Genomic DNA, 22425 nt, shown 5'->3' with positions numbered 1-22425 from the left:
GCCATCTTCTGATCAACGTGGTGAAGAACCTGGAGGACTCTGTGTGTAGGGTGCATGGGAAGCAACTAGACAGGTTCTGCAGGAGTGACCGAACATGCATTTGTGCTATGTGTGCCCAGACAGAACATAGAGGCCATCACATTATTCCTATTAACAAAGAAGCAACAAAAAAGAAGGTAAAGTCTAATAAAAAGCCCCACATTATTGTTGTGTAACAAAAGCACCAACAGCATAGACAGATTTTGCCAGCCCAAACTTTGGACATTATAACTCATTAAAAGTTGCAAAATGAGGAACTTAATCATCATTAAAGTCTAACATAACATGTTACTGTTGAGGAAAGAAATGACATAGCCTTCCTCTTTTCAAATTAAAAGCTCATGGGTTTTGCTGCTACAGCTTTATATGGTCTGGTATGACCACTTGCTTATGAAGGCTGATGTTGGCAAGTCAGTTTGCAGACTTTATGCCTCTTTTCCACTTGTGCTATTGATACTGTTTATCTAAAATCCAAGCACCTTAGGTTTTCGCATTATCCCAGTACTGCCAGCTGCAGTGGCTGTTATTCAGCAAGTCACATAGTCTTGCTTTAAATCCATCCATCCACATCCATCCACATCTTTATATCACAATTCTTTAAATCACTCCATTCGCTTTTAACATTTGATTTTCAGAAACGAATGAAAACCAATACAGAACACTGGAAGCCTGTACACTGTTGTTTTACAAAGCTGGTGGTAAAGCTTGTATATGTTTATGGTTTCATGTTTGTGGTGGTGCTAAGAAACCTGAAAGCTTTCAGCAAATTTCTCATAATGGCATAAACATCATTTGTATGACAGTAAACAATAAAGTTTACACAACATCTGGTCTTAATTGTAAGAAATGAGCAAAAACCACTGGAATGACACAATTATCTAGAACATTTTATTTCATACATACACAAATAGACTTTGTTCCCCGATTACAGAACAAACATAGCATCTTGGAAGACGAAATACACAATAAATTGCTCTTTGAGAAAGCTTTCCTGTTGAAGGTCTCACAATGACATAAAAGCAGATCTGTTTTGCGTCAACTATCAAGCCCAAACTGAGCTCAGTGATCAGGGTGTGGTCTGGATTGAAAATTAGAGAACAATGCAACAATGACATGAGCATTGGTTTCATTTTATATAAATTACACTGTGTCTGTAGCTTGTCACGTGCAACTGCAGCCCTGCTGACATCATGTTTTCCCACAGGTTAAACTAAAATGGAGAAGGATAAAACTTCAGCAAGCAATTCAAGAGAGACTGAGTAAGGTTGAGAAAATCAAGATCTCTGTAGACCGCAGTGGAGAAGATCCAAAAGAGACATGGGCACAAAATAAAGAGCTCATCAAACAGCTGGAAGAAGAAATCTCTGAGCTGCGGAGGAAAAACGCTGAGCTGGAACAGCTCTCACAGACTGAAGACAACCTCCACTTCCTACAGGTCTGCACCATGCTCACAAGTCAATACATCAGCAATCTGATTAATCACTTATTGTCCTTTTTTTGACATGAAACACTGCACAACCACTGGTCCTTTAACTCAGTCTTCCCCTTGTCTCTACAGAGATTTCTACACACTACTATGTCGTAAAAATTGGACGGACGTTGACGATTCACCTTCGAGAGCGCTGGAACAAAGATTATTTGCCTTTTTTTCTTTTCTAAAAAGGTTTTAAAAAATCCATCAGCATATAACAAGTTTGATGGCGTGTTTGCTTTAAAAGGAATCGTTTCACCTTTTGTAAAATATACATTCATTGGAGAATTAACTGAGAAGATTGATACCACTTGCACAACTGTACAGTAAATATAAGGCTACAGCCAGCAGCCTCTTACAGCTTTGTTTACCATCAAGACTGGAAACTGTCAACTGTGATCTAGTAGCACCTCAAAATTTTAGTAATTAATCCATTATATTTAGTCTGTTTAATTTATACAGATCTTGTTGTTAAGCTAAGCTAACCGACTGCTAGCCTTATATTAAACGGACAAAAAAACAGTGCTAATGATCTTATTTAACTCTCCGCCAGCAAGTGAATTAGCGTATGGCTATACATATTGTTTATTCCCTGTTGAACTGTAACTAATTACCATAGTTTTCTTTCTTTTTTTTAAAAAACAATCATCATGAGCAATTCAAATGTTAATGATTTGAACAGATTTAGAGAATCAGTAAATCTCAAGAACTGCAAAAATGTCAGTCCACTAAACTCAACTTGATCCAGATAATGGCCAATTATTCACTCAGAATATCTTGTATGAATGTAACTTATGCCTGGGTGAATTATGTAATTTCTTTTAAGAATAGTGTGAGCTTACATGCAGTACAGTATTTCAGTGTTTAAATGTTTAAGGCGTTTGCCCCCCCCCCCCCCATTTTTTTTTCTTCAGACGATTGAATAAAATTTCAAACACTGTATTTATGCAATAAAGTACATTGAGAAAAATGACACATATCAGTACTTTCATATTGTGTTAGAGTCCTGCTTTTGAATCAGGAACTGACAATGAAAATGATAGTTTCATTTCACTCTCAGTCTGAGCAATAGTCAGTGTTGAGTGTCACAGCAAAAACCTTTCAGAAAGTCCAAGATTTTATTGCTCAACATGCAACACGCCCTGCAGGAGACAAAAACACATACGAACTTGCAGCTTGTTTGCATGCCTCTTTGAATAAAAGGAAATGAATGGCTTTGTTCTGAATGTGCTTTTGAACAGAAATGAAACTTAGGAGGAGGAGGAGGCGTCAAAGGAAGGAACTACACACAAACCACATAGGAGTAAAGAGTACGAAACAGAACCCTGGGAGATAAGGATAGCTAAGCTAAAAGGTAACAATTTACTCTAAATATACATTTCTTTTATAATATTCTTGTATTGATGCTTACTCATTATCACTTTTACTTCAGATGACTGTTCCATTACTTTACAATGTAAGGCATTTAGTTGTAAAATGAGCTGTCCTGTGGTGTGTTAGACAGAGTTTTGTCTGCTTCACTGATGATTGTTTGTTACTTCGGTCTCTGCTGGTTTCTGCTGTTGACATTTAACGAACACACACACACACACACACACACACACACACACAGCTGAAATATCCAGCAGGTGTGTCACCTGTAATGCCTTAGAGCTACAACAGTATCAAAGTGCGATTCTATTGGTGTTTCCTTGTTGAAATATGCTTTGTCATCTTGACTTTTAAAAGGTATCCAGTAAAAAATGAATGTTAATAAGCAATGAGACATAATGTGATCTATAATTTTTTTATTACCTGCACAACCACACCTGTGTCCTGTCCATTCAGTCTGTAAAAGGGAGTCAGCTGTTACAACTGAGATAGATAGATTTGTCCAGTGAAGTGCTTGATGCCAACGATGCACTAGGGGGTTAAATTGCACATGGACACTGAGGTGTTGATGGTAATTCACTGGTAATGATTTTTTAATTGGAGACTGCTGTCTGCAGTTAAGTTAAAAATTAAACTAAACAACAAGACTTGAGTGCCCATATCTGTGATTTCTAGTGTGAACATGTAACCTTTGAAAGAAGAAATGACACGCAAATTTAATATGTGAATTAATAAATACAACCATACCATATAACTATACTTGGTCTGGTATGCTGCGTAGCTTATTGTAGATCATGTTAGCAAATGTTGCCAAATTGTCCCCAGTGAACTTCTTTGAAATGCAAAAAGTGAGCAGGCCGCGACCTGACTGCTATATTATATTTCTAATTTACATCATGGTGCTCTCTTAAAGCAGATATGGCCTCCGCTGCTGCATCACCCAGTCAGACCTGCCCAATGGAGAAGCATCTAACATGCTCCATCTGCATGGATACATTTCAGGATCCTGTCACTACAGATTGCGGCCACTCCTTCTGCAAGAAATGTCTGAGCTTAAACTTTAATTACACCGACAGGGTGTGTCCCCTATGCAAGAAGCCTCAAAACAGACTCCCAGATGTGAACATCGTCCTGAGAGACATCGTCCATCAGGAAAATCTGAAAAAGACTGAAGAGGAAAACGATGATATTTACACTGGCAAGGACGGCGAAGTGGCCTGTGACATTTGCACAGAGCAGAAGCTGAAGGCCGTGAAGTCCTGCCTCGTGTGTCTTGCCTCGTATTGTTCGACCCACCTGGAGAATCATTCTTCAACTGAAAGGCTGAAGGGCCACAAGCTGGTGGCGCCTGTGAAGAACTTGGATGACAGGGCCTGTCTGAAGCATGGACGCCCCTTGGAGCTGTACAGCAGGACGCAGCATAGATGCATTTGTGTTCGTTGTATGGAAGAAGGTCCGGAGGAAGTTGTCTCTACCGAAGATGAATGGGAGAAGAAGAAGGTCAATAAACATATGCAAAGCCCTATAATTTTTGATTCAAATCTTGACAGCAGTGGATACTTACTTTAAGCTGTTGCTCGACAAATTTGTGTTGTTGACTTCCCTTTTTTGTTTACTACAGGTTCAACTTGACAACAGCAAGACAGAATTAGAAACAAAAATTGAGAGGAGAGAAAAACAATTGGGCGAGATTATTGAATCTCTAAAGAAGTGCAAGGTAAGCTGCAAGGGGGACAAACATTACCGATCCTGGACTCACCTGGAGTGAAAAGCCAATCAGACCAGTCGAAACCGACAGGGCAAGTTTAGCCTTTACAAACACTATGACAGTTAAATGGAGGAGCTGTGAAGTAATTACCCATGCCCACATACTGATGCCATATCTGGGGCTTTGATATGTGCAAGTCCCTTAAAAGGTACAGTTAGAGTTTTGTAGAAATAGAATTTAAACATGATACCATATGGCGTAGTGTATGTAGTATTTATGCATGTGTTGTTCAAAGAAAAAAGGTTCAACAGACAATTGTCGAACAGACAATGCTTAATTTTCTCCTGTTTTCAGGAGCAGCTGGACGGTGAGTGGTGGAATATTGATGTCGTGTTCACCGCTGTGCTTGCGATCGTGGAGGAAGCCCAGGCAAGAGCTCTTCAGCCACTGAAGGACAGGAGGCAGGTTCTGGAGAAAGAGGCGGACGACCTCAAAAAGGAGCTGGAAACAGAGATCACTCGTTTCAAGGTGACCATCTCTGAGCTGGATGAAATATCTTCGCTTGAGGATCACATCCATTTCCTGCAGGTCAGAGGAAATTTCAAGCTTTGCAGGAATGTATGAGAGTTTACAGAAAATGACCTCTCAATCAATTAATGTGGCATATTATTAGATCTTTTTTTTTGATTGATTATCTACTGAAGTTTTGTTGGGTAGTGCTGTCTGTTGGTTGATCTCTTTGTCTTTCTGTTTCTCAGAGTTACCCATCTCTTCAAGACCTGGATGACATCAAAGACTGGGCGGAGGTAGAGTTGGACACCTCCCTGTCTTTTGGGACCATGAGAAAAACTACAACAATTATGATGGAACAAATTCAACAGGAGCTGGAGAAGCTGACGTCCATTGGTAATAGTTAAATCAATGGTGTTAAATGTTAAAAGACTAAAAATAAAAAAGTAGATCTAAAACTATTTATTTATTCCACAGAACTTAAGAGAGTTCCAAAGTTTACAGGTACGTGATATATTCAATTTCTTCCTAATTGAAAATAAAGACTTTACTGTTTAGATCATATAATTACTTTGAGTTTGTACTGAACAGTGGACGTAAAGCTGGATCCAACCACTGCGCACCCACGCCTTGTTCTTTCTCATGATGGGAAAGAGGTGAAAGATGGAGGGGAGAATCATGAAGTCGATGATACACCGGAGAGGTTCGACAAGTTTGGCAGTGTCCTGGGGATCAACAGCATGACCACTGGGAAGTCATACTGGGAGGTGGATGTTAGCAACAAGGCCGGGTGGGATCTGGGTGTGGCAAGGGGCAACGCAAACCGCAAGGGGAAACTCTCAGTGAATCCGGACAACGGCTACTGGGTGACTGTGCATTATGAAGACACAAAGTACGCCGCTATGACAGCGCCACCAGTTCGTCTTTCCCCGAAAGAGAAACCTGAGAAGCTGGGAGTGTTTCTGGATTACGAGGAAGGTCTCGTCTCTTTCTACAATCTGACGGCTCAGTCTCACATCTACTCCTTTACCGAGTGTCCGTTCAGGGATGAGCTCTTCCCGTATTTCAGTCCACATGTAAAACAAGATGATAAAAATGGTGATCCTTTGATTATTTCTGCTGTGAAACAATGTGAACAGGTAATGGATGAGTCATGAGGAGTGTGTGCGCGGACAAAGCCTGTGATGTAACTAATTAAACCGCAGAATAAGGCGAACATTAATTTACTATATTACTTAACTGTATAGGCCATGTTTCCAGGGAAATAACTGAAATAAAAAAGGTATGTAGTGGAGTTTTTGACCACTACTGGTGCTATGGAGAAACTATTTTGAATCAGTCCCTGAGAGCATGGATTAAACGGATGTAACCAATCCAGGTTTCACAAGTTAGAGAATATATATATAAAAATTGTTTGTCTATGTCTAAAATGTCTATTTTATTTGGTCATGATAAAACTGTTCTGTTGGGGATGTGAAGTCTACATACTATGTATTCTTTTTACATGTGGTGTTATTCCAATTTGTGTTTTTTTTCTTTGTGTTTTTTAATCTCAAAATCAAATATAACATTTTATATTTAAAAATTATATTTATCTCTGTCTCTTTAATTCACCGCTTGGAACAGATTTGTATTTCCAGGGGTGTAGTAGTGAGGGTAGGGGGCAGGGCACTTAAAAGTGAAGTGTCAAGTGTGTTTCTAGTGAAGTGTTTTTAGTATGACGGCTCTCCACGAGGAGGGGGAATGAATGATTCATTCACAAAGAGAATCCCTAAAAACTTTCTGGATGTCCTGGTGCTCCTCCGGCCCGACGATGCAACGGCCCACGGACCAGAGCGACACCGGTCTGGGTATATTTGGTGTATTTCACAACGACATGTGATCATGTGTGGGTTTAGTAAGAAGTGGGCGTTTGGCGGGTTTTCTCTTTTGAACGGAAACGAAACTGAAAGCAGAAAAAAAAGACATCGGCAGTCAGAGAGGTAACAGAAGAGCACGGAAGAAGACACAAGGTAGGCATCATATCAATACATTTTATTAAAAGGTTTGTCTGTTCAACACAAATTAAGAAACGCTGTTAACTGACTTGCAGGTGCATTATAAGTTGTTTTTTTTTATTCCAGATAAAATAATTTGCCAATATACCATCCTTATTCTGTCTCGTCTTGTTTTCATTTCTATGTTTTATTTATTTGTGTTCTCGGCCTTGGGTACCTTGAAAGGCCTATAAAAATTTAAGTTATTATTTAAAAGTTTTAATTGAAAATAATGATGATGTCTGATGAATAGCTTTTTTTCTGGATGAAAGACTCACCAGAAAAAGAGAGAAAAAAAAAACATTTAAAAAAGCCTTAACATAATATTATATTATATACATTTTATAGGCTGTTCTGTGAGTCTGTTCCTCTTTTATTCTAAAAGTACTGAACCAAGTTGCACAAAACTTGGTGGAGGGATGGGGCTCGGGCATGGTAAATGGGCGGATGCAGGAATTTCCCTTTTCCTTATTTTTCTATCATCAGCTAGACAGCTGTGTGGGAACGTTTGGCCTCGGCTGAGATATGCCTTTACATGAGTGCCAGTCTAGTTGAGAACATGTTTGTCTCTTTTATTTGCCAATTGAATTAATAGGCAAGTAATTTCTTGAAAAACTGAGTATATTTTAAGTAGCTCTGTATCCAAAACCAGTGAATTAGATAAATAAAATGAATGTCAAATGAATTTGAGATTCAGATGAAATTTCTAATATTTGCTCTGCCTAAAAGGGAAGTAATACCTTGAATATAAAAACAACACATGGTACAAGTGTGGAGAGAGGGAAGCTTGTCACTTTCACTACCTGGTTTGCTGCAGCTGTTGCAGCCCCACCTCTTGTCATGATCATCTTTCTCATTCACATACTGTATCTTTATGTGTGTCTAAATATAAACAGTACTTGTCTTATTACATGCTATCCCTGTAGCTGATTAGTTAACAGTCAGATCAATGACCCTACTACTTATGCTATTTTTTAGAGCATTTATCATTATCCTACAGTTGTCACCTGTGGCAACAGTGGCCAAAATCACATTCAGTAGTCTCATCACTTTGAGTTATCTGTTTTAAATATTACAAAGCGTCATTTGAAATGCCAAAAGTGAATAGACCGAGACCCAAATGCCATATTATCTCTCTAATTTACATCATGGTGCTCTCTTAAAGCAGATATGGCCTCCGCTCCAGCATCATCCAGTGAGACCTGCTCATTGGACGAGCATCTAACATGCTCCATCTGCATGGAAATGTTTGAGGATCCTGTCACTACAGATTGTGGCCACTCCTTCTGCAAGAAATGTCTGGACCTCTGCCATGAGTACGCTCACCTGTGTCCCATGTGCAAGAAGCCTCTAAGCAGAATCCCGGATGTGAACATCGTCCTGAGAGACATCGTCCAACAGCAAAAGGTGGAAAAGATTAAAGAGGAAGATGATGATATTTACACTGGGGAGGACATTTACACAGACCAGACGCTGAAGGCAATGAAGTCCTGCCTCGTGTGTCTTGCCTCGTATTGTTCGACCCACCTGGAGAATCATTCTTCAACTGAAAGGCTGAAGGGCCACAAGCTGGTGGCACCTGTGAAGAACTTGGATGAAGATTCGAAGGAGGTTGTCTCTACTGAAGACCAACAGGGGAAGAAGGTGAATTAACATGGAAGACTATAATTTTTTATTCAAATTTTTACATTGTGAATATTTGATTCAACCTGCTGGATAAATTGATAGAGTTGCAAAAACACCAAAAAGAAGTACACAAATGAAAAGATCACTGTGTATAGTTGTTAGGGTTTCATCATATTACATCGCAGAATGTGGGACTGAAAGGAGAATGTGTGAAGTTGGGATAGTGACTTGTTTTGTTGTTTACTGCAGGTAAAAAACTGAGGATCTTGACCTACCATCGCCACAAACAAGACAAACTTAACAATGCTAAAGCACTGGAACAAGAGGGAAAAAAACAACAAATCTCATTGCACTCTAAAGCAACATTATGGTTTGTTTGTGTTTTCAGAGCTTCCAGGTTTGTCAGATTTGTGGCTGGTCCAAAATGACGACTTATCGGGGCCTGAGAATTCACCAGGGGAAGAAGGGATGCATCCCGAAGGGAATGAAGATCCCAAAGACAGAGCAGCGCAACTGGCAAAAGCTGGGGGAAATGGAACTGAAAGTGGATCAACGGAGACGTCAGCCAGCGAGGAGACTGACTTTCAAGGAGGAGGTATGAGTTCTAGCAAACCATTTGTGCAGACAGCCATTGTTCCCAGAGGATGAATCCTGATGACTTTTCTGACCTCACGCCACCATGAGATTTGTGAAAAATGTCTTCACAACAATTACACAGCTCTCAAATCTTTTGAACATTAATGCAACCCCCAGGATGAATGGCAATAACTTTAAAAAAGGCACCATCATTAAGTCATAACTGTAAATGTTAGTATGCTAACATGCTAAACTAAGATAGTTAACTTGACTTTGTATTCGTCAAACATCTGCATGTAAGCATTGTAATTGCGAGCATGTTAGCATATTGGTGTTAACATTTAGCCCAAAGATCATTATTTAATTCATTCATTAATTCATTGAGTCAGTCATCAGTATTATGATCTTGAATAAGTATTATCAACTTATCTTCAACTTTCCACCTTAACCTGATAGCATTTGCCAAAACCACCAAGCAGGAACGTCCGTCCCAACTCTGCAGCAGCAACAGCCACAATCAACAATGGATACAATTCAGGTACGTACAAGATTATAATTCAGTTAAAACAAGGTTCTGTAATGAAACCTAAAAAAAAAAAACAGAAAAGCTAAGGCTGGGACTGATCGTCTTCTTTCACTGCAGCTTTTGCCACTTCCCAACGCTCTTCCCTAAGAACCACAATGTCAAATCCAGGCCATCCGCAGCAATATTTCCTCACGCTTCCACAGGTAAAGCAGATTCATGAATAGATGAAGTTCTGACTTCAAATTGACAGATAATGAAAAATAACATGTAGATGGGATTAAAATCTTTCAGGTGAGTACGGCGCTTCCACTTCCTCCACCACCAGTAGTCCGACCTAAGGAGAAAAGAGTTTATCCAACAGTATCACAGGTACTTAACTGTTGGTTTTAGATGCTACATTTTAAATGTCGTTTTCTTTTTAAGTATTTTTGGTGACTTTTGTGTCTTCATTAGAGTGCAGACAGGAGAGCAATGACAGGAAGTCAGCGAGCAGCAGCAGCCACAATCAAGGATGAGCCTATATCATGTATGTACAGAAGAGGAATTAAGGTTTATTCAAAATGAAATTATTGAAAAATCATTCTGAAACTTAAAAACCATTGTGGTTAAAAATGCCAATATCCATTTGCAGTTCCACAACCTCCTTTCCAAAGAGCCCCAAGGTCAAAGCCGGGCCATCAGCAGCAATATTTCCCCACCCCTCCACAGGTAAAGCAGATTCACGGACAGTTGAAATTCTGACTTGAAAGTGACACACAATGAAAAGTGACATGTAAATGGGATTAACATCTTTCAGAGGAGTATGTCGCTTCCAGTGGCTCCACCACCGGCAGTCCGACCTAAGGAGAAAAGAATTAATCCAACTTTATCACAGGTACTTAACTGTTTGCCTCGGGTGCTATATTTTAAATTTCATTTTTATAAACTGACTTTTTGCCTTTATTAGATTGCAGACGGTAGAGCAATGAAAGAAAATCAGAGAGCAACAGCAGCCACAATCAAGGAGGAGCCCAAATCACGTACGTACAGGATTATGATTCAGTCCAAACAAGAGTGGGCACGACAGTCTGAAAAATAAAGCGGCTAAGGTTGGAACTGAACTCCTCCTTTCTCTGCAGCGGTTGCCATTTCACCAAGGCCTTTCCAAAGACCCACGAACCCACCGTCAGCCTATCAGCTGCCAGGTTTCTACACTGGTGTGCAGGTGAAGCAGATTTACTGGAAAACTCTCACCATGAAAAAAACTGAATACAGGTCTTTCTATTCTGTTCTATTTTCTTTATTGTGTTATTTGTGATACCATTTAATTCATATCTTTCAGGTGAACGGATTGGCCAGGGAGCGTCCATCAACTCCACCTTCAGCAACAGTAATGCAGCTGAAGGAGAAAGACAGGAATGATAACGTGATTATTAAACCATTATTTAAGGCCCTATATTACAATTTTCAGTTGCTCAGTGGGGCTTTGTGTGATGTATAAAAGGACATAAAGTATATTAAAAACTGTTAGTGTGCAAATTTAGAAGTAGCTGTGACAGACACACCTGATGCTTTCTGCTTTTGTCCCATTTTGTGGCCATTTATTCAGCACTTTGTATCCCACAGGGTGTATTAACAAGATGTTCTTCTCATCTGTGTGTGTGTTCTTTCATTCAAGGCGAGACAAGAGAGACTGAAACTTGAATTACAGCAGGAAATTCAAATGAGGAGAGAAAAAATGAGTAACATGACACCAGCAGAGAGAGCCTGCGAGGTACTGCAGCTATATATTTTTTTTTAACTCTGGATTCTGTGATTTCTGTTTTGAGCATTATGGATAGTGAGAATTATCAATGAATATCTTCACCTACAAGAAAGTTGTATAGAAGTTGTGTAGATATTTGTCTTGGAATTGATGTAAAGTGTAAAACCAGCTGGAAAAGACTTTATCGCATGTACTTCATGTTGCACTTAAAAGTGAAATGCTTCAATATTAGAAATTTTCCATGTCTCTCTGACAGAACATCCCAGATTCACCCAGGACCAGCAGACAAACTAATACTGCAGCAGCAGCAGCAGCAGCGGGAGCAGCAGCAGCGGGAGCAGCAGCAGCGGCAGCGGCAGCAGATGCCACAACAAAACAAGATCCCAGCGTAGAAGGAACTCCTTTCGCTTCAGCCCCTCCAGTAACAGCGGTCGGTGCTCTCAGAATAAGACAATATACTACAGACAGTCTAATGGACCATGTCGGCAACAGCAAACAGCCCAGTGTTATTATTATTTGTTGGATTAAGCGTCTCATATGTTTTCAGGCGAAGCCTCTGACACGAAGGTTTTCAGCCACCACAGCCCAGGGAACAACAGTCCAACCAAAGGAGAAAGACAGGGAGGATGAGAAACTACCACAGGTACAGTACCAGTGCCTCTATTGTAGTGTATCCATGGCAATGTCCATCAGTCTGTCCAACCCCTTTAGGCCAGTCTGAAATATCTAACTGACTATTGGATGCGTTGCCATTAAATCTTCCATAGGTTTTCATTGTCCCCAGAGAATGAATCTTACTGACACTGAAACTGCGACTACTGATTTAATCTTTCCCATTGTCGGGATCTGCTGAGTTTCTGTTTCATGTCAGTGTAAAATTAATCTAATCCAGGTGTAGACGGTTTGACAGCAAATGCTTCAAACATTAAAATCCCGTCTCTCCGACAGCATGTGTCCAACTCAACAAGTACTGACCAAGCAAATACAGCAGCAGCAGCAGCAGAAGCCACAACAAAAGAAGACCCCGCATCATGTATGTACAGTAGCAGTATGGTGCATGCAACACAGGAAACGGCTCAATAGTCAGGAAAATTAAACACTTCCTGTCTTCCTTCTTTACAGATTGTGAAACTGCTGAGCCAGATTTCTCCACTGGCATGAAGGTGCAAAAACTATTTCATCACAAGCAAGCAGATCCTCTATTTTTTTTTTGCTAATTTTTATTCCCATACTTGTCTGTTTGGTTTCCTTGAAGCCCAGTTGTTGAATTTATCCACACACTTTAACGGCTGGTTTCTTTGCTGATAGTGTAGCAAATATTAGGACCTCATCTGTCAGGTATAAGAAACTTAGGAACCAAAATGCAGACGGACAAAAAAAGAGGTTTGGTGGGGGGAAAAAGGTCATTTGATAAAGAAAACCAAACTTACAACTCAGGCAAAGCAGAACTCAAACAAACAGAATCCAGGTAAAAATCAAGAACAAAAACCAGAAGCTCTAGGAGACACAGGAGAAATGTGACTGGAGCAAAAACAAACTGACAAAGACAGAGGGGAAGACGCAGGTGTAACACATTAGGGCGGGGCAGGCAATCAACAAGGAGGGAAACAGGATGAAAACAGGAAGTAAAATTGACCTTGAGAAACACAAGGAGCTCATCAAAATAAAACAGGAAATGACATAAATGTGCAAACATGAAGAATCCATTATCACTTGAGTCCAGCTTGCACTTCATGTTTTCAGGTGAAGGATCTGGCCCGGATGTTTTCAGCTACCACAGCCCAGGAAACAGCAGGTCGACCAAAGGAGAAACACACAGAAACAATATCACAGGTTGTGTGTAGATGTTTCACCTCACTGTGGTGCCAGATAAGATGTGTACAGATGTAGTATTGTTTTTGCCAGTTTTATTCTTTCTGACCTTCAGGGTAGTAATGTACCATCTTCATATTATAAACTAATGTTACTGTCTTGTTACTATATTTTGCTGGATACTTAAGTGCCTCATATGTTTTAGGAAAAACCTGTGGCTCTGAGATTTCCAGCCACCACAGCCCAGCAAACATCAGTCCAACCAAAGGAGAAAGACAAGGAGGATCAGAAACAATCACAGGTTCAGTACTAGCACTTATATTGTAGTGTTTCCATGGCGATGTCCATCGGTCTGTCGGTGTCGTCTGTCGGGGTGGACTGTCTTTCCGCCACTTTAGTCCAGTCTGAAATATCTAATTAACTATTGGAAGCATTGCCATTAAAAATCTCTCTCTCTAAAATATCTGAGTCACTTTTCACACAAAAACTCAAACTACTCCCCAGACAGCGAAAATAAATCCGGCCCATCCTTGGGCCACATTCTTGTCTTCTTCTGGCTCAGTATACGCCCGGTTTCACCGCCTGAATCTGGCCCACGTACAGCAGGATTTCCAGATGCTAACGCCACATTCTGGCGCACACACAGAAAATCTTCTGGTTGTCAGCCAATACCGGAGGATAACAGCTGGAATCTGCCTAGATGTGGAAGTACATTGGCCAGAATAAGGGCTGAGGACAGATGTTGGTCCAGAAGTTTCATTTTGCTATCTTTTCCATTGTCAGGCTTTGTTTCTGTTCTCTGTTTTATATCAGTGTGAACTGAACGTCTTCGGGCTCTAGATGGTTTATTGGACAAAACAAGACATTTTACGTCGTGGTATTGGACACAGGGGCATTTTGTTTTCTGACATGTTAGACAAAAAAGAATAACTGATTAATCTAGAAAACAACCAGCAGATTAATCAAGATGAAAATGATCATTAGTTGCTTGCCTGTAATATATAACACCACAAGCATTAAATGATACTTTTCAAGAAAATCATGCACTGAAACTGAAACTGCAATAATCAGTTTGGTAGCAAAACCCTCAAATATTAAAAATCTGTCTCTCTTTAACAGAATGTGCCCGACTCAACAAGTACTGACCAAACAAATACTGCAGCTGCAGCAGCAGAAGCCACAACAAAAGACGAGTCCACATCATGTATGTAGCAGTATGGTGTATTCAATGCAGGAAATTTCTACGTAATGAAAATGAAACTGTCACTGTCCTCTTTCTCCCCAGTGGGTGAACCTGCTCAGCCAGATTTCTCCACTGGCATGAAGGTACAGAAACCTCCTGACTTACTGGAATATGTTGTGGAGCAAAAACAATTTCATCACAACATATTTTTAATAGTCCATGTCATTGTCATTTGGATCTGAATGTTTAACCTGTTTTCAGGTGAGGGAACTGGCCCAGATGTTTTCAGCAACCACAACCCGGGAAACAGCAGGCCGACCGAGGGAGAAACAAACACTAGCACAGGTTGTAGACCCCCTGCAGATCTTATGTTTCACCTCATTATGGTGCCAGACGTGAGAGGTCTGCTGGAATACAGAAAGTGATCAATGTTGTATTCTTATATTCTCCTGTCTCATTTCTTTGTGAACTTGTTTAAAGGTTACAATATGCAAACTGTCCTAAAGTTGCTCCAGGACTCATTGCGATACTTAATAGTCTCATATGTTTCAGGCGAAGCTTCGGGCTTGGAGGTTTCCAGCCGCCGCAGCCCAGCAAACAACAGTCCAACAAAAAGAGAAACACAGGGAGGATCAGAAACTATCACAGGTAGCCTACAGTCATTCACAGTAAAAAAAACTCCAGCGACACATTTTTCATCTTTTCCTTTGTTGACACATTGAACCCTGGGAAATTGTTTGGGGCATTTTTCACTGATTTCTGACATATTTTATAAAATACAAATATTGAATAATGAATCAATGAAGGAAATGATCATTGGTTACAGCCCTAGAATATATAACATCATCTATATCTATAGCAATTTATGTACTTAATTCCCTAAAGAAAACAAATTCAAAGTAGTAATCAGTTATATAGCATTATAAACTTTGTCTCTTCCTCTGACAGAAGGTGCCAGATTTAACAGGTGCCACCACTAAAATGAATCCTACAGCAGCAGAAGCCACAACTCGGGAGGATCCCGAATCATGTATGTGTAATGGCTTATTCAACACAGGAAATTAATAGATATGGGAAAATTTAAGAAGTGTGATTGACAGTGACCTTCCTCTGTTTGAACAGCTTGTGAACCTGCACAGCTCTCAGATTTCTCCACTGGCATGAAGGTACACCTGATTTGTTCTATTACAGTCCTTTTTCAGCTGTTGCACGCACACTTCTACGGGTCCAGTTTACATTGAGTGTTTTTCAGGTGAAGGAACTGGCTCGGATGTTCTCGGCTACCACAACCCAGAAATCAACGGTCCGACCAAAGGAGAAACACTGAGAAAAATGAAAACTGGCATAGGTGGTGGATCTACTGTAAATCTTATTTTTCATGACACTGTGGTGCAAAGGCACCGCTGGTTAGTTCTTCAAGTGTTTTCCCCCATCTGTGTTCCCATTTAAACTTTTTCTTTAAATGATATCCTCAATATTAGGCCTACTTAGCATTCAAACACTGAGCTCTCCCGCATAATATAAGGATCCCATGTATGCTATGCTATTTGCTATCAATTACACGCAGGCCAGCTTAACTCTATGCTGTATGTTTGTTGTTTGCAAAAAAGGTTTTCAATGTGGTGGCTAATGTGCTGCTACATGATTATTAAACTGTGGCCAGATGATGCTAAGATGCCATTAGCAAGTGGTGGGAAGGATGTTTGTGTCGGTTACTGGGTGGTTGCTAGGACATATAATCAGTAGGATACTTGTCTTACAGCCAAAGCTTTTTTATTTTTTTTGAGAAAATAGAAGTGATTTCTCTTACAAGTAAAACGTTTGAGGTGTTTTGCTGCTACATATCGCTTTATTTGGTCTGAAATGACCAGTAGCTTGTGATAGCTAATGTTAGCAAACCTGATGTATATACTGCGGCTGACATTTAGTTTGCTTACTTTATGATTCTTCTTTACTTGTGCTACATTAACTGTATTTTAGCTAAATGCTAAACTGCTGTTTGGCTAAACTACGGACAAGAAGTGAGCATTATCCCATAACTGTGTCTAGTAGCCACAGTGGTATGTCGTATGATCATGCGTAGATAGTGCTAGAAAACTAAGGTGGAGTCACCTTTTGTGCATACAACCCATTAGTTCTGGTTAGTCCTGTGTAAGTACCTCATGTACATCCTATTAAACCTTATGAGAACTTATGATAAAGGCCGTTCTTTCTGACCTTCATAAATGCCTTATGTATGAAAGAGAATTAGGACCACATGTGAAAAAAAATAGTATTTTAAGGTAAAAAAAATGTACATGTCCCTTATCCTCTTCAGTACCTATCAGATACATATGAGAGGTTTTGTTTTTTCTTAGCTCTGGGATCTGGGATAATGAATATGGGAGTCACTGGGAATGTAATTTTACTATGAGCTGTACAGAGCATATTTTAACTGTGTCTGTTTCAATACATTTGTTAAATAAAAATCCACCATTAAACATTTGAGTTGTAAGTACCATTCATGCTGTTGCATATTTAAATGATGCGTCAAGTTATCTGAAACTATGACTGGTGTTGCTTAACATTTTAAGGATTGCAATTTGCCTTTGTGTTGCATGTTAAGCTATAAAGCCAGTTAAAAGAAAGCCTGCGGATGGTTTTGCATGAAACGAAACTGACAAAGCTGAGAGTGAAGAGAGGAGGAGAGTCGGGGTTGAAAAGATCATTCATTCAGAGGAGCCTCGAAGCAGCAGAGTGGAAGGTAAGCTGCTGGAAGTCTAATCGGATGTTATTATAACTTTAAAGATACTTTGTGATAACTAGTTACGATGAAAGATAAAGAAAAAAAAGTCACGACACAGCTTATATGTTCAGTGATTTATGTTCCTTTATATGAAGAGAATAATGTCCGGATGACGAATGAAATTATATTTAAAAACTTTTGTACCTCAAACATCAATTTGAGACGTGTTTTAAAAGTTATTTGACAAGATGTTATGTCAAAAAAATAAACATTTAAGCCGTGTGACCCTACATACATACAGGTTGTATACTGTTTACAATACAAACTAATGATATGGCAAATCCAAAAACTGCAGGGGTCAGGGTGTGTACACAATACAGGGAACAATGTGTGAGTACAGACTGTCCTGCTGCTGGTGAAAACCATGTTTCCTGTAGTGAAAGTCAATCCACCTGTGCTTATAGTGTGACGCCAGTAAAGGAGAGAAATATTTTTGTGGTTGGTTTGAAGTGATGTTTTACATTGTGAAACATCTGAACTGGATTTTTTTAAAGAATTATAATAGAGTTATCTATTGTTTTTCTCGACTTTTCTCTGGTCTCCATGTCTTACTAGTATTCAAAATTTTCCACCGATAAATTTTGATTGGACTTACTCCATAGTTAAAGCTAATGGCAATGGCAATGTTTTCTTGGAGGTTTTGTCCATCAGGAATTAGTCCATACTGTATCTTAGCATAGTGTACAATATACTCAGTGCCACTAGGGGGCGACTAGGTACCGTCTAATCTCAGTACTTCACACCCAGGCGAGAACAGTAGCAAATGCAGACATTCTACAGTAGATCTAACAATAAAAAGTTATGGTGGACTTGTGAGCATTAAAATCTTCAAATGAGGATTTAATTCCTTTTCAAAATTTCTCTCTCAGGGAATAAAGCTTTAAGACAGGTGTCCCCTTGTAGAGTTAAATAGGGGATGTAATTTGAATTTATTCTTTTTTATATCACGTTTGATGCATTAAAATATACAAATGTTTTCTACAGATACTCAACACATCCAACATGGACCTCCAGGTTTGCTCCTGTGGCTGGTCCAAAGTGACGACCTACCACGGCCTGAGAATTCACCAGGGAAGGATGGGATGCACGCCGAAGGGAATGAGGATCCCTGAGAACGAGCACTTCGGATTTAACAGTTACCGTTCTGGGTTCATGACACCAATCAACTTGGAGGTGCCTGTATTGGATATACCCCCTCCCCGTAGGAGGTCTGGTGAGTTGTTGCACTTGCTGCAGATGTCAGGTGGAGTAGAGGGACTGACTATAACAAGGGTGAGGGAAAAAGCCCCATTAAAAGACAACAGAACAAGAATACACATAGAAACAACTGAAAGCAGCGTTGTTTTAAAGGTGGCCATGCTCTTTCTCTACAGTCTTTGAGACTCCTCAGCGCTCTCATGGTGCGTGGCAGGTGCAGCAGACACTTCCTGTGTATCACGTAAGTATGACTAGTTTGACTTCATCAGTAGATCCATCGCTGAGGGAAAAGGTCTACTGTACTTTTTTAAAGATTATGTTCAGGATTAATGCTAAATCTGTCCACAGGAGAACAAGATGGAGATAGAACGGGAGAAAGAACGGGAGAAAGAACGAGAGAAAGAACGGGAGAAACAACGAGAGAAAGAACGGGAGAAAGAACGAGAGAGAGAACGAGAGAAAGAACGGGAGAAAGAACGAGAGAAAGAACGGGAGAAAGAACGGGAGAAAGAACGAGAGAAAGAACGAGAGAAGGAACGGGAGAAAGAACGAGAGAAAGAACGGGAGAAAGAACGAGAGAAAGAACGAGAGAAAGAACGAGAGAAGGAACGGGAGAAAGAACGGGAGAAAGAACGAGAGAAGGAACGGGAGAAAGAACGGGAGAAAGAACGGGAGAAAGAACAAGAGAAAGAACGAGAGAAGGAACGAGAGAAGGAACGGGAGAAAGAACGAGAGAAAGAACGGGAGAAAGAGAGGGAGGCTCTACTAAAGGTACGGCCCTTCTAATAATACAGAATATTGTTTTAAAACCAGCAGCATGGCTCTATAGGATCAGTTTATTGGTTCGTTGGTACCATGGTTGGTCCTTCACTTTGGTCCAGACAGAAATAGCTCAACAACTATTGCATGGATTGGGATGAAATCTGGCAAAGACACTCGTGGTCCCCAGAGGATGAAGACTGAAGACTTTCGTGATGCTCTTACTTTTCCTCTAGTGAAATGTCTCAATATCTACCTAGGCACCATCACCAGGTCATTGTCAGTATGTTAGCATGCTGATGTTCTGCTCATCTCAGAGCTGCTAGTATGGCTTTAGGCACATAGTGCATTCATGTGCTCCTCGGATAGGCCCAATTCCCGGTTTCTGCAAATGCGATGCGACCAGCTAACGTGGATTTTCCCAGTTGGAGACTTGTTTTTCCAATTATTCTGACGCCACATGAATGCATGAATACTTGTACTTTGTGTTTTCATTCAAGGCAAGACAAGACCGTATGAGGGCTGAGTTACAACAGAAAATTAAAATCAGGAAACAGCAGGTGGCCGAAGTCAGATTATCTGTAAAAGGCTGCAAGGTAAGGTTCAGCAAATTTTCCCTTTTTTATTTTTTATTATAGTTTTGATTCATATTTCTTTAGCATCTCCACTGTCCATTACTCTTTTCAGGTTAGCTTGGATGCCGAGTGGCTGAAGATCAACAGTGTATTCTCCGAGGCGAGGAACGCTGTGGACGATGCTTGGCAGAAAGCCCTTCAGCCTCTGGAGGAGAGGTCAGTTCTGAGTAGCTCACAGTGAAGAGCAGAAACAGTGATGACATTTGATCGATTAGGTCAGTCAGTGCTAAAAATGTAGCACAGTCAGACATTTTATTTGAAGTAACTGCCTAATGTACTGTGTGTTACTTTTAGGAGACTTAAAGTAAAGAGAGAAGAACAAGATCTGGTCCAGAGGCTGGAGAGAGAAATCGATAAACTGAAAACGAGCATTGATGAGCTGGACAAAAACCCAGACTTGCAGGTGACCTCCCAGGGATTCTGGCATTTTTTAAACATAAAACAAAAGCACAAATAGAAAATATCTTGATCAATTGTCATTCTGTCTTTATTTCTGATTCATCAAAGTGATTTTAAACTGACAACCTGATATTTCCCCCTAACAATCACACACAGGTCTCTCTGGACGAATCTAGAGATTTGAAAAATGTAAGTGTTGACACTTCATTCTCCTTCGGCACCCTGAGAACTACAACTTCAGCCATGATGGAACAAATTCGCCTGAACCTGGAAAAGCTCTCCTCTGTTGGTGAGTCCTTCCGTCTGTTTATCAGGGTTCTTATTTCATTTAATCAAGATCTGGATGAAATTTTCTCACCTTGATGTAATTTGTGTCTCTGCAGAACTCATGAGAATCCCCACGTTTGCAGGTGCGTTTATATTTGAACATATTTGCAGCCTCAGTGCTGTATTTGGAGTGGATATGTTCTGTCATACCATGTATCAAAGGTCACTGTTACAAAATTTTCTCTGAAAAAAAAGAAGAAAAATCTAAATTTCCACAACTGACCTAAAAATATTTTTATTATTACTCAGTCTACAGATCCTAGAATAACATGTTTTCTGAAAAACGTGTCAAATGAAAACTGGCTGCAAACATTACACCTGTTTTCTTACACAAGCAGGAAAAGTTTGTACCAGAAACAGTTCATTTCAATAGAATCATCACAATTATTTTGTAGAAGCAAAAAAATTAAGTTAGGAACCTTTCTAAGCGAAAAAGACTGTTCGACCACAGCTCTTGTTTCAAAAAAGTAAACATTTCTAGATGTAGACCAGTCGAACTTCAACATAACGTGTTTGTTTGTACTATGGAGAAGGAAGTAGTATTTTAGTATTTTGCAGAATAGTTGAGCCTAAATAAAGATTGCTTTCATTAGTTTGAAGTACAATACATCAGCATACAGTATATGTGTGTAGTATTACCCATATGATATTTTTATTATTCTATTGTACTCAACTGCAGTGGATGTGAAGCTGGACCCAACCACTGCGCATCAATTTCTTGTTCTCTCTGATGATGGGAAGAAAGTGAGAGACGGAGGAAAGACCCGGAAAGTTCCTGACACTCCGCAGAGGTTTGACATGTATGGCAGCGTCCTTGGGATCAACAGCTTGACCTCTGGGAAGTCATACTGGGAGGTGGAGGTCAGCAACAAGACCGGGTGGGATCTGGGTGTGGCAAGAGGCGATGCAAACCGGAGAGGGGAACTTAATCTGAACCCGGACAACGGTTACTGGGTGACTGTGCATTATGAAGGCAAACGGTACGCGGCCCTGTCTGCTCCGCCCGTCTGCCTTCCCCTGAAAAAGAAACCTCAGAAGGTGGGAGTGTTTGTGGATTACGAGGAAGGTCTCGTGTCCTTCTATGATGTGACGGCTCAGTCTCACATCTTCTCGTTCACCGAGTGTTCGTTCAGCGGTGAGATCTTCCCGTATTTCAGTCCACATCTCAAACAAAATGGGAAAAACTCAGATCCTCTGATTATCTCTGCTGTGAAAAGGCAGTAGTGGTTATGAAGTGTGTGGGTGTGGCGGTCTGTTAGAGGGTTAGTGTGTAGCAATGTATATGTATGATGTATGTATCACAGCATCTAAATCTACATATAATATTTGGCATTTGTCAGATGTCTATTATTCTTTTTATTCACTTCTCTACCTGGCTCTTTGTATCCATTGTATATAAGGTGATGAGGAAATGACATTTAATGTAAACTCTATAGTTTGTACGTCACATTAGTGATATATCAAAGTTTAAATATCTAGAACTGGTGTGGGAACATTTTCTATATTTCCATTTTTGTGGTTTTGGTATAAAATAAATAAAGAAATAAAATGATGCATTTGTTGTAACTGACTATCGACATCACACACCACTGAATGCCTCGTGTGTGTATTTGTTTTCTTGCCCCCGATGGGTTGTGGGTAATGTGCAGTATCTTTGCAAGAACCCTCAAGAGCCTCTGCATTTTCACGCACGTCGTCTCACCACAGTGACTCAGCTTCAC

General features: G+C 40.1%; 4 protein-coding genes across 7 annotated transcripts; all 4 read left to right on the top strand.

Moving 5' to 3' along the window:
* Nucleotides 1-2784: 2784 nt before the first annotated feature.
* On the top strand, nt 2785-6681 carry LOC111238589 (probable E3 ubiquitin-protein ligase TRIML1). Of its 4 annotated transcripts, none has more exons than XM_022768161.1 (7): nt 2785-2864; nt 3795-4381; nt 4503-4598; nt 4950-5177; nt 5348-5495; nt 5577-5603; nt 5691-6681. In XM_022768161.1, the coding sequence occupies exons 2-7, from the start codon at nt 3800-3802 to the stop codon at nt 6254-6256; spliced, it is 1647 nt and encodes a 548-aa protein (XP_022623882.1). In that variant the 5' UTR covers nt 2785-2864; nt 3795-3799; the 3' UTR covers nt 6257-6681. The 4 variants fall into 4 exon arrangements, with proteins under 4 accessions (XP_022623882.1, XP_022623883.1, XP_022623880.1 ...); XM_022768162.1 differs by having other exon boundaries at nt 4944-5117; XM_022768159.1 differs by having other exon boundaries at nt 4944-5177; nt 5691-6680.
* Nucleotides 6682-6826: 145 nt separating this feature from the next.
* Nucleotides 6827-11890, top strand: LOC111238605 (the record flags this gene model as incomplete). Its single annotated transcript, XM_022768184.1, has 14 exons — nt 6827-7111; nt 8304-8779; nt 9150-9356; nt 9794-9875; nt 9981-10066; nt 10155-10232; nt 10317-10389; nt 10495-10571; nt 10660-10737; nt 10810-10882; nt 10982-11067; nt 11185-11268; nt 11521-11616; nt 11864-11890. Coding segments are annotated over exons 2-14 (1521 nt in total), but the record flags the coding sequence as incomplete, so codon positions are not given.
* Nucleotides 11891-11953: 63 nt separating this feature from the next.
* On the top strand, nt 11954-16872 carry LOC111238612. The gene is made up of 13 exons (XM_022768193.1): nt 11954-12037; nt 12155-12250; nt 12556-12640; nt 12730-12770; nt 13351-13440; nt 13625-13720; nt 14539-14623; nt 14705-14745; nt 14864-14947; nt 15155-15250; nt 15551-15632; nt 15725-15768; nt 15855-16872. Exons 4-13 carry the CDS (start codon nt 12765-12767, stop codon nt 15927-15929), a joined length of 699 nt encoding a protein of 232 aa, XP_022623914.1. The 5' UTR covers nt 11954-12037; nt 12155-12250; nt 12556-12640; nt 12730-12764; the 3' UTR covers nt 15930-16872.
* Nucleotides 16873-17329: 457 nt separating this feature from the next.
* Nucleotides 17330-22242, top strand: LOC111238604 (E3 ubiquitin-protein ligase TRIM21-like). The gene is made up of 10 exons (XM_022768183.1): nt 17330-17345; nt 18372-18600; nt 18761-18825; nt 18933-19355; nt 19844-19939; nt 20031-20134; nt 20273-20381; nt 20534-20666; nt 20761-20787; nt 21384-22242. The coding sequence occupies exons 2-10, from the start codon at nt 18390-18392 to the stop codon at nt 21926-21928; spliced, it is 1713 nt and encodes a 570-aa protein (XP_022623904.1). The 5' UTR covers nt 17330-17345; nt 18372-18389; the 3' UTR covers nt 21929-22242.
* The last annotated feature ends 183 nt before the right edge of the window (nt 22243-22425 follow it).

This window comes from Seriola dumerili, unplaced genomic scaffold (assembly GCF_002260705.1).
Source record: "Seriola dumerili isolate Sdu_G_001 unplaced genomic scaffold, Sdu_1.0 BDQW01001435.1, whole genome shotgun sequence".
NCBI classification, from domain to species: Eukaryota; Metazoa; Chordata; class Actinopteri; order Carangiformes; family Carangidae; genus Seriola; species Seriola dumerili.
Note: the sequence above shows the minus strand (reverse complement) of the source record. Positions and strands in the feature narration are given on the sequence as shown.